We start from the raw sequence: 14,664 nt of genomic DNA on the forward strand, positions 1-14,664 counted from the left end.
TTTTTATGCCTGCTGTTACATTTGTTTGTTTGGGTCATTTTTCAACCAATCATTTTTGCCTCTACAAACCGAGATTTTTTACAGAAAATAATTAAATATTTAACAATAAATTTAAATAAAATCAATACGGAAGAATAAAGATATTTAATGAGCTTATTCATGTGTTTGTTCATATGTTTTTGTCCTTTAATGATTTTATTAAGTAAAATAATTTGAAAAAAGAAATATTGACCCCGCAGTAAATGCTATATTCGAAGAAAATGGCGGCGCAATTCGTTCAGAGAGCTAAAGAAATTATTTTATCATGCGGTAGAATTGTACTTGGTGATCAAAGTAGGAATGTTTTGGACGACTCTCTCCTTACCCTTAATTCGTTGTTGCTAAATGTTAGGAGAATGTGCACCGAACATCCGAGGATGGAAGAACTTGCTAACATCATTGTCCGTATGATTGAATCCATAGAGCAACATAAGAAGTGAGTTTTGTTTTAATAAATTGAATTAATGATTATATGATTAATTGTGTTGGCACATATTTAAAGTGACAATGCACATGGGTGTGTGAATAGGTCTGATAAATAGGTCACTGAATATTTTGATGACCATCATTTCAAATATATGGCTAACAGTGTTAATTATGGCTGATACTATGTCTGGATTTTTGTTGGTTTGGGTAGCATTAGTTGCAATAAATCAACCTTCAGCTGTATAACCCAAAGCCGCCATAGCAAAAATCATCAAAGGCTCTGGGAGTATGTTTATATGGACCAGGGTAGCTTATCATTTTATTTCATGAGTGGGGACGATTGAACTTAACCAGTACGTAAAAAAAGAATGGAAAAGCATATACTTTCGTCGTTGCTAAGCATGCAACACCTAACACAAAACGCAACACCTAATAACCCTTTTTATCCTAAATACTTCCTTAGTATCTGGGGCTTATAGCCTTCTGCCCCCAAAGCCCTGCTTTGTTGATAGTGGTAAACAGCTGCGTACAGTTAAAGTTCAGTCTTGCCCATGAGTGATCATAGATATTATTTTCACTGTTGCGAAGCGCAGAACAATAACTCCATTTGGAGTTGCTTAACTGTTATGTTAAAGATTTGTGGACGTTTTGCGCCAAAGTATTTTCGCATTTTGTTTCGCTCCCAAGGTTTTTCCTCCCTGATCATTTCGCCCCCATTTTTTTAAAATTTGATACTTGTTACTGTAGTTTTTCATGTCAATTACACTATTGGACATTTAGTGTGTAATGTTATAACATAAATCGCAGATTGTAATCAATAATATGGTTTGATACTTTAGTACACTCAGGTGGTCTGAACAGTTTTCACATGCACTCAGGATGTCCAATCAATCGTTCTGGATCATCTAGCGCTTTTATAGTTCATTTTCTGGATACGATCGGGTCAGTGTTACATTACATTTTCACTCTCATACATGTATATCAAAATCATGTCAAGCTTTATTTCATTGTCTAGTGTGGTCTACAAAAGTTTAATTACTCATACATGGATCTTTTAAACAAAATAATAATTAACTACATGTACTTGATAAGTTTAAGTTGATATAGATTTATTCTTAGTAAACCAACTTTTTTAAGAGTTTGATAGAGATCGCCAGCTGTTTGTGTTTGTGACAGTTTGTCATATTTATCGGTTTGAGTAAATAAATGGTCAGTTAATCGTACATTTCAGGGCTCGACATAAACTTTTGAAGCCAGTTGTCTGGTCGCACCAGGGACCAAAATTTCATATGTCCTGACCCAAAAACATCTTGTCCTGACCATTATATCTTATTTTGCTCAGTACTTTGCAAAATAATGAAATATTAAAAATTGTTCAGATCATAAAGACTTTAATGGGATTGTCAACCACAATTAACGAAAAAAAGAAAAGTTCTAAATTGCCGTAATTTTTCACTGCGCCCCACATGCTGCTGCACTGTCAAAACCATAAGACGCAGAGGGACCACCTCGAAGCTGCATTGCACTCCCATGGACTAGTTTTAACCTTTCCAAGGTGCTAGACCCCAAGGGAGCAGCTAGGGGCCCGGTCTACTCTGCCCTCGCCAAATACCTTATAGACTGTCAGATAACTGACAAGATCTAGGTCATTGGGTGAGGGAGAGCAGACAATCCCCACCCAATTATACAGTCATGAGACTGATTCTTTTAAACCGTGTAATCTTTACACAAATCTGACATAATCCTATTGTAATTGTGTTGGATTTGTGTCACTTTGACACAACTTTGTTTTAGCTTTATTGGGCTTATTGTTCCACCGCCCTTTCTAAATCAGGCCAATGGCATTGACCTGATATTCTTTATTTTAACACATTTTTTAATTTAGTATAATGCTAGATCGCCATTTACATTTTTCAGTTTCTTAATACAACCATATTTTATGGCAGCTTTTATTAAAAGAAGGGACGAGGCTGTCCAGTAAACCGGGTTTGTTGGCTGCATTGCACCGCCTCCCTTGCCCTTTGACACCCCACCATTTCCCCTTCAAATGCGAAGAGCCATGTCAGACTGGAGTGCACGGTGCAGTGCCTTATACCTTGCAAAACCCTTAATTAGCCCTCTCCGGGGTAATGCCAACTTCTTGGTATTATTGTAGATTTTCTTAATATTGCTATCTTGTTCATTATAGCCAATAATGTACCTTTGTATTTTCCTTAATTTTTGTTAAAATGCTATTTTATATAGCAAATAAGGTACTTTTGTACTACATGTGTATTTTCTCTTTTGTTATCCCCTATATTTAAGTTATATTGGAGGGATAAGAGCTTTTTGTGTTTTTTTTCATCATTCAAGTATAATTTGGTCTTTTTACCAATTTTATATTTTATCGGAAATATGCCAGTACCTCAAATATCATATTGTTTTATTTTTCTTTCCATTTGTACTCATTAGTTTCTATTTACCATGCACTCCCTCTGGTCCAGGGGACAAAACCACCCTAAAATAGTTCTCCTATACAAATTATCTCCCTTAGATCACCCCAGTGGTATTACCCCTGCTGGAAAGTGGAAACCCCCCATTCATTCCTGCCTACACTTCCAAAACTTCCCCTTTTAGAGTCCAGGGTGGTAACTGGAATTTAACTTATAAATAAATGCATATAGTACTGTACATAATGTAAATAATCCTTTTTTATGTATAAAATAGTTGTTTTGTTTAATTTTTAACTGTAAAGTACATGTACATTGTTTTACTTTCAAATTGTTATGTGGCCCTATAAAGGTGACTGTATGGCGACAAGTACGTCATTACCTTTGGATATATAAATATTATTATTAACTTTCTTTTAAATATTGTCTTAACGCCACTCTGGGGGATGTTTCTTCTTCATAGCCCCATTCTCTCTAAGTCCCATACAGACAGGATCTTATGTTGGAGCATTACCGCTATATTCCCTGTCTGCAAGTGTTCAACATTATACCACTCTATAAATATATACTAAATTACAATACACATACAATTATGTACTAAAATACAAATATAAATACAATATTTACCATTTTTCCTTATAAATTAATGCACTTAAGCAATAGGGATACTATAAAGGGGAGCTATTTTACCAGGCTCTACTTGCATAATTTAATATAGTTTTAAAAAAACTTTCCATGTTTGTCTATTTTTTTTATATACATTTATACAACCGGTGTAAATTTATGACTTTATATGCATTAATACAACCTTAACATCAGATTTATACTTATCATTAGTCATATAATGTCTGTTAACAAAAAGTGGCATTGTTGAACCACTTTGTGGTCTGGAAAACTCCAAAACTATTAATATTATTTTTATTTTAAATAAAGTACACACCTGTGAATTTTTTTTCTAATTTATATAAAACTATAAATAATTTCATATTATAATAACATCAAAAAACACAGATCACAAAGTTAAAAGACTCCAACAACAACTCCATTGCAGCATACGCTGAACAATGGGTCTAGTAATGATGATGCCACTTATAATAGTATGTGTTTTCACCATCACTACTTATATAAATTGGGCTATTTTCTTTCTTCCTCTTTCTTTTTATCACAAATAACATCAATAGAATAATAATGATAATAATTATAATGAAAATAACAATATAACACCTTCATGGTAGTTTAACAGTATAAAACAATCATTCTAAATGCAAATAAATTTAAGTACTAATGGATGTAATTATCCTTTTTTTGTTCCATATATTTCCTATCATGAAATTCTACATTGTTTACGTTATAGATAGTAAACTTAATGTCAAGGCCTTTCATTGTGCAAATTTTTCATCTCAAAACAGATTGACCTACTTGCTTTTGCAAGTTAAGGAATTCGGACCAATCAACGCCATGTTTTTAAAATGCAGTCAGCAAATAGGAAATCTTGTCTCTTAGCGTAGTTTTATATGCATAGATTCTTGAGTATCTTGTTATATTATATATTTAATTGTTAAAGTAAAGTTTTTTTTAAATTTATTAGATTTGTATGCCCCCCTTCAAAGAATAGGGGGTATATTGTTTTGCTCATGTTGATCCGTCGGTCCGTCCACCAGATGGTTTCTAGATGATAACTCAAGAACGCTTTGGCCTAGGATCATGAAACTTCATAGGTACATTGATCATGAATGGCAGATGACCCCTATTGATTTTCAGGTCACTAAGTCAAAGGTCAAGGTCACAGTGACTCAAAATAGTAAAATGGTTTCCGGATGATAACTCAAGAATGCTTAGGCCTAGGAATATGAAATTTCATAGATACATTGATTATGACTGGCAGATGACCCCGTTTTATTTGGTTTTTAACTGAAGTTCCGAGGGTAGACAACCCCATTAGTTAGTTACATTAAGTAACAATTCTTAAGTTACAACCAATGAAGCTACATGTACAATTAAAAGGTCGACAATAGATCGATTGCCAAAAATTTAATCGGTCGCGTTCTTAAATAAGTATACAGAAATGTACATACACACAGTATACGTATAAATAAATAGAAAAACAAATAAAAAAAAAAGAAAGCAAAATACCACTTCCTCTTTATTATTAAACATTGCATATAATAGATATCTGTATGACCCGTGTTATTTTGAAACTTACTTTTAAACTAACTCGCATACATTTAACAAATTTGATTACACTTTGCTATCGTTTTTTTTTAAATAAAACAACATTTATTTTACTTTGCTATTGTTAATTTTGTTATTTTCGTGTATAGTTTATTTAAAACAAAGCATGAAATGACACATAAAACGTTTTTAAAACAAATACAGTTTAGTTTATCGTAAACGTCTTATTGTAAATAGAAGATAAAGATACTTGGTAAACCATGCCATGCAATGACACTTCAAGTTTGAAGTGAAATGACTAAGGGGGAAACATGCATGGTGGAAACACCTGGGGCCCGAAACATCCGACGACAATATTAAATAGATGTTGCTCGTATTTATAATTTGGACACTGTTATAAGTTTTATGTTTAATCAACAACATATTATTTGCATAGTTCTTCCAGGATTCCCAGCTCAATGCAGCGGTTACTCATTTTGTGAATGTTGACCAAAAGCCTTAACACTGTTTATATGTCTCCCGGTCTATACTGGGGAACATATTGTTTTTGCCCTGTCTGTTGGTTTGTTGGTTTGCATCAAATTTTAACATTGGCCATAACTTTTGCGATATTGATATTTGCCACTTGATATTTGAGTTTGACGTGCATGTGTATCTCATGGAGCTGCACATTTTAAGTGGTGAAAGGTCAAGGTCTTTGTTCAAGGTCAAATGTCAATTACATGGGCGACATATTGTTTTACAAACACATCATGTTGTTTTTTATTCTGAATGTTCACTGTCAATGGAAATATTTTTGCAGAAGGAAACACTACATTATCATGAGTATTCATACATTTGTACATGTATCAATATAGATAATGGGCATGATTGGGATCCAGAGAGGCAGAAAATCAAAACCCAAAACCATTTTTCTGCCTTTGTGGTATGTTTGTAGTCTTTTTGGTATTCAGCCTTTTTCGTATAACTATGTGTTCTTTTTGGATTGTTCTTAATTTGCAATAATTGGAATAGGTCCGGTTCCAGGTAATTGGGAACGAATGCTGACATATGATTAAGGAGCATTGCTTATTAATAGTTCAAAGTGTTTTTTATCTGATTTTAGTTCCTCGTTTCCATCGGTCAGGTTCTTTTCTGCCAATCAACAGAGGACAAGAGGTCGTCCTGTGTATGTAATTTCTCGAGAACAGCTGGAATTCTTCATTGAAGCTGGCTTTACAAGACGACAAATGGCAGATCTTCTGCATGTGTCTGACTCATCGGTCAAGCGAAGGCTTAGGTATAGTGCATAATATTTGAAATTTGAAAGAAATATTTACATGAAGTTTCTCCTGTTACCTAAGAAAGTTTATAATGATTACCTGTAAGCACCCTTCATTTCACAAATTTCCCAGATAATCTGAAGACCTGTGTCACTGCATCATGTTAGTTGTTTGTGGTAAAAAAAATATAATTATAGATTTAAAATAGAGATTTAAAAACATACTTTTGTGTTTCATTATATTTTTGGTTTAAATTCCCCTATTTGGATAAATAATGCATAATTTCCACCTGCTTGAGGGTACAGGTACTGTTCCCCAAAAACAGAGAGTCCCCTGATATAGACACAGATTGAGTAGTTCAGTTTGTGATTGTGCATTAAACCATGGTTTGAGTCTAATGTTTTGTCACTTATTTCATAATTAATGGTCTTATTAAACCCTTTTTATTGATCAATGAATTATTGTGTGCATGTCTGGTTGGTGAACTTGGATAAGATCGAACCTTTTTTGATACATTAGACAAGATTTATTTACAAAGAAATGGTTTAACTAGTTTTAAGTAAATTTAATAGTTTTGGTTATAGTTAAATATGTCTACAGTCTTGACGCTAACCCCTAGCCCGACAGCCCGGGGCTAGTGATATGTAATTTTGGCTATTAAAATTTCCGGATTCAAATAATCGGGCTAGTGGGTATTTTAATCTGTTCTATTAATGCATAAAGATTTGGGCTAGTTGTTCAACAATGCTAAAGTGAAGATTGTGTCTATCATTATTCAAATGCAATTTGCATGATACACATGTGAGAAAACCAGCTGAAAGCCTGCTGAATTTGTTTCAGATCCTTTGGTCTAAAGCTGAGGCAGACATACTCGGTGCTGTCAAATAATGCATTAGATGATCTTGTTCGAGAAGTGACCCAAGGGAACCCGTCCCTTGGTCAGAGAATGGTTCAAGGCCTGCTGCAGAGCCGAGGACATAGAGTTCAGAGGCAGAGAGTTGCTGACAGCCTAATACGAGTTGATGCCGCAGCAGTGGCTTTGAGATGGTGTCATTCCATAAGACGACGGGTCTACAAGGTTGCAGCACCAAATTCATTGTGGCATATTGATGGAAACCACAAGTTAATCAGGTTAAAACAGCTAACGTTTAATAACCATTTCCCACTCAGAAGAAAAAAGAAAATCACTTTGTGCAAACAGCATAAAACCAAAACAGCCTTCGAGTAACTCGCAGTCTGTTCAGGTTTTATGCTGTTTGCTGCTCATCAGTATCTCAGGGTTGGAAATGAAACCTTTAAAACTTGAATACATTTAAAAAGATATTTAATTATATGTAACTTTCTAAGAGACTACAAATGCGTCAAAATACATATCTAAGTGATAAAGGGTTAAATGAGGCATATATCATAGAACGTAATATTATTAGAGTATTTGTTTACCACTTAGCCACAATCTGCTTATATGAAACACCTTATACAGGTATTACAATTTTATTTAGTTTTAACACTGTGTTCTACATCTTGACAAGTTGGAGTCTATGGCAATCAATTTGCTTAAGTGAAGGGAGAATTTTGTATTTAATATGGGGAAAAAATATATATTTTGCTGGGGGAATGGGGCCTTATTTCAGCTAAAAAAAAGTCAGTCCTCCATTAGAAATATTGAGTATTGCAAGGTTATTGTTAAGGAAAATTTAAGAGTAATATTCTCAAGTTTTGTTCTCCAAACTTCCAACAAAGCAGGCTTGGAAGCATCAAAACCTTCATTTTTAGCTCGACTATTATATATGAAATATATATAGTGGAGCTATCCTACTCACCCCGGCGTCGGCGTGAGCGTTAGCGTCTGCGTCCGCTTGCAAATGTTAAAGTTTTCGAACTACCTCAAATATTTTCATTCTCCCTTCACATATTGCTTTAATATTTTGCATACTTCTTTACCAACATGACCCTCAACCTATAAACAATAGCAGACAAATCTATCAAGCATTTTGTCATAATCATGGCCCCTTTTCCACTTAGAATATGCATCAAATGTTAAAGTTTGCGTACTACCCCAAATATTTCCTATGTCCTTTAACATATTGCTTTTATATTTTGCATACTTCTTTACCAACATGACCCCAATCTATAAACAAGAGCAGACAACTGTATCAAGCATTTTGACAGAATTATTGCCCCTTTTATACTTAGATTGATCAATAATTTGCGTACCACCTCAAATATTTTCTATGTCCTTTGACATATTGCTTTCATATTTCATACTTCTTTACCAACATGATCCCAATCTATAAACAAGAGCAGGCAACTGTATCAAGCATCTTGACAGAATTATGGCGCCTTTTATACTTAGATAATTGAACATTTTGCTAAAATTGCCATAACTTCTTTATTTATGATCACATTTGATTCATACTTTGACAAAACAACACTTACCTGACATACCACAATGCACTCCACCCAAACCATCCCCCATGCCCCACCCCAGAATCCCCCCCCTAAAAGAAAAATAATAAAAATAATAAAAAATTTTTCCTTATTTTTGAAAGATCATCTATTAAATTACCACACACCCTCATTATACCCCCCCCCTCTCCTCCATGATGGCTTACGTTATACTGTCAAGCACTCGAATAGTCAAGCGCACTGTCCTCTGACAGCTCTTGTTCAACTCTTGGATGTGGAGTATTGCAAAATTTAAATCCTTTTAGGATTCCAAATGTATAAAATAAAGAATGAATTTTAAATCATGGTGTAAGTGTCCAACAAAATCAATGAAAATTAGTACCAAACATTTTTTAATCTATGAGATAATACGGATTCAAGTCAATCAAGTAGACAGGGTATATTTGCATATCCTTCTTTACTTTTTCTGGTATTTACGTGGAATGATGACAATTGGTTAACAATAAAATACATGTACCAAAACAGGTTAACTAGTTATGGATTTGACATGCCTAATTAATATATTTTATTAACCAGGTTTTCCGAAGGAAAAAACTGGTTATTAGATTGGCGAATGCGGGCGGGCTGGCTGGCTGGCGGGCTGGCGGAATAAGCTTGTCCGGGCCATAACTATGTCGTTCATTGTCAGATTTTAAAATCATTTGGCACATTTGTTCACCATCATTGGACGGTGTGTCGCGCGAAATAATTACGTCGATATCTCCAAGGTCGAGGTCACACTTTGAGTTCAAAGGTCAAAAATGGCCATAAATTAGCTTGTCCGAGCCATAACTATGTCGTTCATCGTCAGATTTTAAAATCATTTGGCACATTTGTTCACCATCATTGGACGGTGTGTCGCGCGAAATAATTACGTCGATATCTCCAAGGTCAAGGTCACACTTTGAGTTCAAAGGTCAAAAATGGCCATAAATGAGCTTGTCCTGGCCATAACTATGTCATTCATTGTGAGATTTTAAAATCATTTGGCACATTTGTTCACCATCATGGGACGGTGTGTCCCACGAAAGAATCACGTCAATATCTCCAATGTCAAGGTCGCCACGACTAAAAATAGATTTAAAAAAAAACAAAAATACAAAGGGGGTTAATTTTTTTTGGTCATTTCAAAAGTTCAGTTTGAGTTTTCTCCCTTTATCAGATTTTTTTTTCACAATGAAAACCTGGTTTTGTGACAATTTTGTCCCTTGTTTTTACATAGAATATAAAATAAACATCTTCTATACGCCTTTTATCTGATAGCAAAAAGCTATGTTATATACTGGTATAAATTCCTAGATAGGTAGTAATTATTATTGGTGCTGTAAAGAGAGATATGTGTGGTTAAAATTTTAAGCCACACATTTCCGCTGAAGCAGCAAAAGGCATATAATAAATCATTATTGAATTAATATGTAATTACTATCATGTTTATATGTTGCAATTTATAATGCATCATGCAAATGTCGCTATTACATATTACTGTCATTTCAAAGCCAATTATTTATCTTCAGATGGGGCTTTGTCGTCCACGGTGGGATTGATGGATACTCGAGACTGTGTGTCTTCCTGAAAGTATCCACCAACAACCGTGCAACCACGATGACGAAAGCCTTCATAAATGGTACTAGGCAGTATGGTGTACCTTCCAGAGTGAGATCGGATAAAGGTCTGGAAAACACAGGAGTTGGAGCCTTCATGATATCCTATCGAGGCCCTGGTCGTGGATCCTTCATTACTGGGAAGAGCGTCCACAACCAGAGGATCGAGCGGCTCTGGAGGGACATGTATTCTGCATGTACCAATGTGTTCCACCAGCTCTTCCAACATCTAGAGGAGACGGGTCGCTTGGACCTGAGCTCCGAAGTACACATGTGGTGCTTACACCTGGTGTATGTTCCACTCATTCAGCGGGCCTTAGACCGCTTCCGTGACGGATGGAACTGCCACAGACTGAGTGAGGAGAGGGGCAGAACACCCACCCAGCTTTATCTGCAGGGCATGATAGAGCATGCAGGACGTGGTCATCGAGGGGTTGATGACATGTTCTTTGAACCTCAGGAGGAACAACTGAGTGTCTCAGAGGAAGACTATGGAGTAGATGAGGAAGCTCCTGTAGCCTCAGCAAATGACGATGAGCTACAGGTGTCCTCTGTTACAACACCCATTGACCATGAACAAATGGCAGAACTAACTAATAGAATAAGACCCTTGGATTCAGAGGATGGTTTGGCTGTTGACTTGTTTGAACAGGCTGTGTCCTTTTGTTCGCAGGCATTAAACATATAATGACGTATACTGAACAGTTCTAAGTGGTCAATGGGTTGTAACAGAGGACACCTCTGGCTTCGTCGTTTTCTAAGTTTCAGTAGCTTCCTCATCTACTCAGTTGTTCTTCCTGAGGTTCAAAGAACGTCATCCACCCTCGATGACCACGTCCCGCATGCTCTATCTTGCCCTGCGTGGTTGAACAAGTTGTCATCCCCCCCCCAGAGGGTTAGGGGATACAAACTTGCAATCATATTCCCGCTTTCACACCTGTAAGCTATCATACACTTAGTGTTTGATTGATGTACCTAATGTATATTGTTATACATATGAACACCAGTATGAAGTTTCCTCAAAGGACTAATTTGTCGTACTTATTTAGTAAAAAGTAAATACATGTTGAATATTAAAGTTTTGTAGCGTTTAATTGAGGTTTAACTTAACATAATTTCTAAAAGAATTAGTTGTTGTTTTTGCATGGGAATGTTTAATTCCAATTTGTATACTCAATTGATGTAGATTGCAGAGAGAAAAAAAAAGATAACAAACACGATCCAAAGTGTGACTTACTTATCTGGTAGACATTCACAGATGGATGTAAATAAAAATGCTGAAAATGTGTTATCTATTCTGATTTTATCTGAAGAATCAGGAATATTAGTAAAGGTTATGAATGTAATGTTTAATATTGTCTTCAATTAACTTTTGATATCTGGAATTTTATAGCTCCTAGCTTTTGATGTTTGAAAGTTTTCTGAATAAATGATTTAGTTTTGTTAAGCAATATGTATGTAAACGAGATTTCAAATTATAGATATTAACCGTGTTAGCTTGAGTGTAGGACATTAGCCCTCTTGGACATTAGCCCCTAGGACATAAGCCCCTCAGGACGCTAGCCCCATTAGCCCATAGGACTTTTTGCCCTTTGTGTGTTAGCCCCTACCCATTTTTAAATATTTCTTAGGTATTAAATGTCATCTTTTTAAAAATAAAATGCAATTAAAAGGTAGAAGATGCTAAAAATATCAGATTGGCATATCTTTTATAAGATTTTTAGTAACAGAGCACTTAATTAATATGTATAAATAATCATGTTCTACTGTGAAATTGTGTTATTTTAAGAGTGATTAAAAATTAAGAAAAAGTTATTAAAGATTTTAGCAACTGGATAAAAAACAATAGTATTACATAATCTGTACTATATGTGTTGCATCAACTAATTCAAGTACATTATGAGGTTAATTGGTATTACAGTTTACTATTTTATTATTGGTGCCGAATATCCAAGGTTGAAAGTATCTATTGTCTTCCCTGCCAAATTGATAGCAGATGGCTGACTTACGTATAATGTGTGTTCCTTGCGATACTGTAAATACATGCTTTCTATGTGTTTATTTGTACTTGAATTGTTTATATTTCATGTTTTCTATGTGTTTTATATGTGTTTCTGCAGAAACAGTAATATATCTGATGTATGATTATGTTCCTTGGTATAATACAGAAACCATACGCAAACTATGTTTGCATGTTTGTTGGTTACTTTTACATACATTTTGTAATATGGGAAAGTAAAGTATGATATGAGGCCTTAATGACGTTTTAAGTGTTAAGTCTAACCAGACTATGCTAGTGTTTGCTATTTACAACTGTAATGTATTTTAGTGAAATACGAGCACATTGCTCGCTGTACATGCTTTTTGTATTACGATAAATAGATATGACATCTTGCCTTAAGCCTCTTTGTATTATTATAGTTACAAGGCTATAATAGATTTGCTCTATACAACTAGTATTTTAGTGACCTAATTTGAAATTGTTAAATGCAGAATTGATTCTGATGTTTATGCTAATATCATACCATGTAACCGTTCTATCATATGAATAAATATGACAAAAACATCCATAATGTCTTACTCGTTAAAGCATAAGGTATTTTAAGATCTTACAATTAATGTATTATAACGTGTCATTATAACTCTAGTTTCCACAACATTTGTCTTTCGGTAAGACAAATATACGACAAGTGAATATATAGTGTTAAGTTTAGTCCAGATGTTAGTGATAGCAGTTGCCAATGATATAAGTCTGACATTTTGGTTTCGGTAAGGCATATATATCTATGGCACTCTTAATGTTATTCTATAGATGATAAAATACCATCTGTGATAGATATTTAATTCATACAAGCTGAATGATTAAACTTTATTATCTCTTTGTAATTAAAGATTTCTCTGCGATTGGTTGTTTTACTTGTTTTTCGTAATAGTAAAATCGAACTAAATTATAAACATATCCGGTAGATGCACATGTGAAGAGGCAGATGTAAAGAAACCTTTAATGCAGGAAAAAGTGGTGTAATATAGCATATTTATGTTAATGTGTGTATATGAGTACTCTTTTGTCATTGTTTGTGAAATCGTCGTGTATGTTTCGAATACAGCCTCAAAAGGCTTCTTTAAACAACACGCTATCATGGTTATATGATGATATTTGATAGCACGAAACAAATTAGGATAAATATATGCTACATTTTTAAAAGCCAATTTCTATGTTTTCTACTTTATTAATAGAATATCATCCAGTGATCGTTACAAGACTAAAGTAAATAAAGGCAGCCTTACTACCCGAATTTATTAATTAAAATAAAACTCTAAGATGAGATGAGAACATATTGTATTATAGTTGTATTGTATTATAGTTTGTATTATTGGCTAAATGATTAGTTTTTGAAATATTGTTCTTAAAGCGATCTTCTCCAAATGTTGGAAACATACAACTGCAACTTTTGTTAAATTTTTGTATTCTTGTATGCACTGTTCGCCAATACTTGTATTGTATATATGTCCTCGTGGGCTTAAATGCCTTATTTGATTGAAATAAACTGTCTTGTCTTGTATTGGTGTTTGTTGAAAAATGATTATGCATTTAACATCATTATGCATTCACACCTTTATTAATGGCTGTATGTGTAAGCACATGTAATTACTTATAATCTATTTAAAAAAAGGCATCAAAGAGTGTTTTTTTTATTTGGGGGGGGGGGCAATTATTCAAGATCATAATACTATTGCAAAAAATTAAAACAGTAAAGAAATTGTAAAAAACACAAAAAAATACGTGTTGTACAAGCTATATATTGGAAAGAATATATATAAGACTTCAACATTTTATAATAATTGTATGTATTTACATATGAAATGAAAATGGAATAAAAAAACTTCCTTTAAAATAAGTTATGAACGTTTAAAAACACCTGGGGGCTAACGTCCTAGTGCACACTTTTGAAGGGGCTAATGTCCCAGACGGCTTATGTCCGTAACCCGTTAGTTTTCGGTCGCTTGTCTTCAGTACAAGGATATTGATGGAGACAATCGCAGATTTCTGCAGTATTTTATCACATACTTGTATACAGATTAAAATACATAGTATGCATTTTTAAATTATGTTGAGAATAAACGTGTATTACATGTAAAACTGTTTTCTCGTGATTCTTGAAAATGAAAGATCCCCAATCATCAGATAGAGCAAACTTCTTTTTATTTATTTATTCATTCATCTATTTATTTATTAACTATTTTAAACAGTTACCATTATTGCTTTGGTGACAACTAACAAATCGATGG

The 14,664-nt window shown here is 34.2% G+C and overlaps 1 protein-coding gene across 2 annotated transcripts; it reads left to right on the forward strand.

Moving 5' to 3' along the window:
• Window positions 1–123: 123 nt before the first annotated feature.
• Window positions 124–11,700, forward strand: LOC127839339 (uncharacterized). 2 transcript variants are annotated; one of them, XM_052367674.1, is made up of 4 exons: window positions 124–475; window positions 6,172–6,345; window positions 7,169–7,459; window positions 10,288–11,700. In XM_052367674.1, the coding sequence occupies exons 1-4, from the start codon at window positions 243–245 to the stop codon at window positions 11,060–11,062; spliced, it is 1,473 nt and encodes a 490-aa protein (XP_052223634.1). In that variant the 5' UTR covers window positions 124–242; the 3' UTR covers window positions 11,063–11,700. The 2 variants fall into 2 exon arrangements, with proteins under 2 accessions (XP_052223634.1, XP_052223636.1); XM_052367676.1 differs by lacking the exon at window positions 124–475 and adding an exon at window positions 5,198–5,991.
• The last annotated feature ends 2,964 nt before the right edge of the window (window positions 11,701–14,664 follow it).

Source organism: Dreissena polymorpha, chromosome 7, assembly GCF_020536995.1.
Source record: "Dreissena polymorpha isolate Duluth1 chromosome 7, UMN_Dpol_1.0, whole genome shotgun sequence".
NCBI classification, from domain to species: Eukaryota; Metazoa; Mollusca; class Bivalvia; order Myida; family Dreissenidae; genus Dreissena; species Dreissena polymorpha.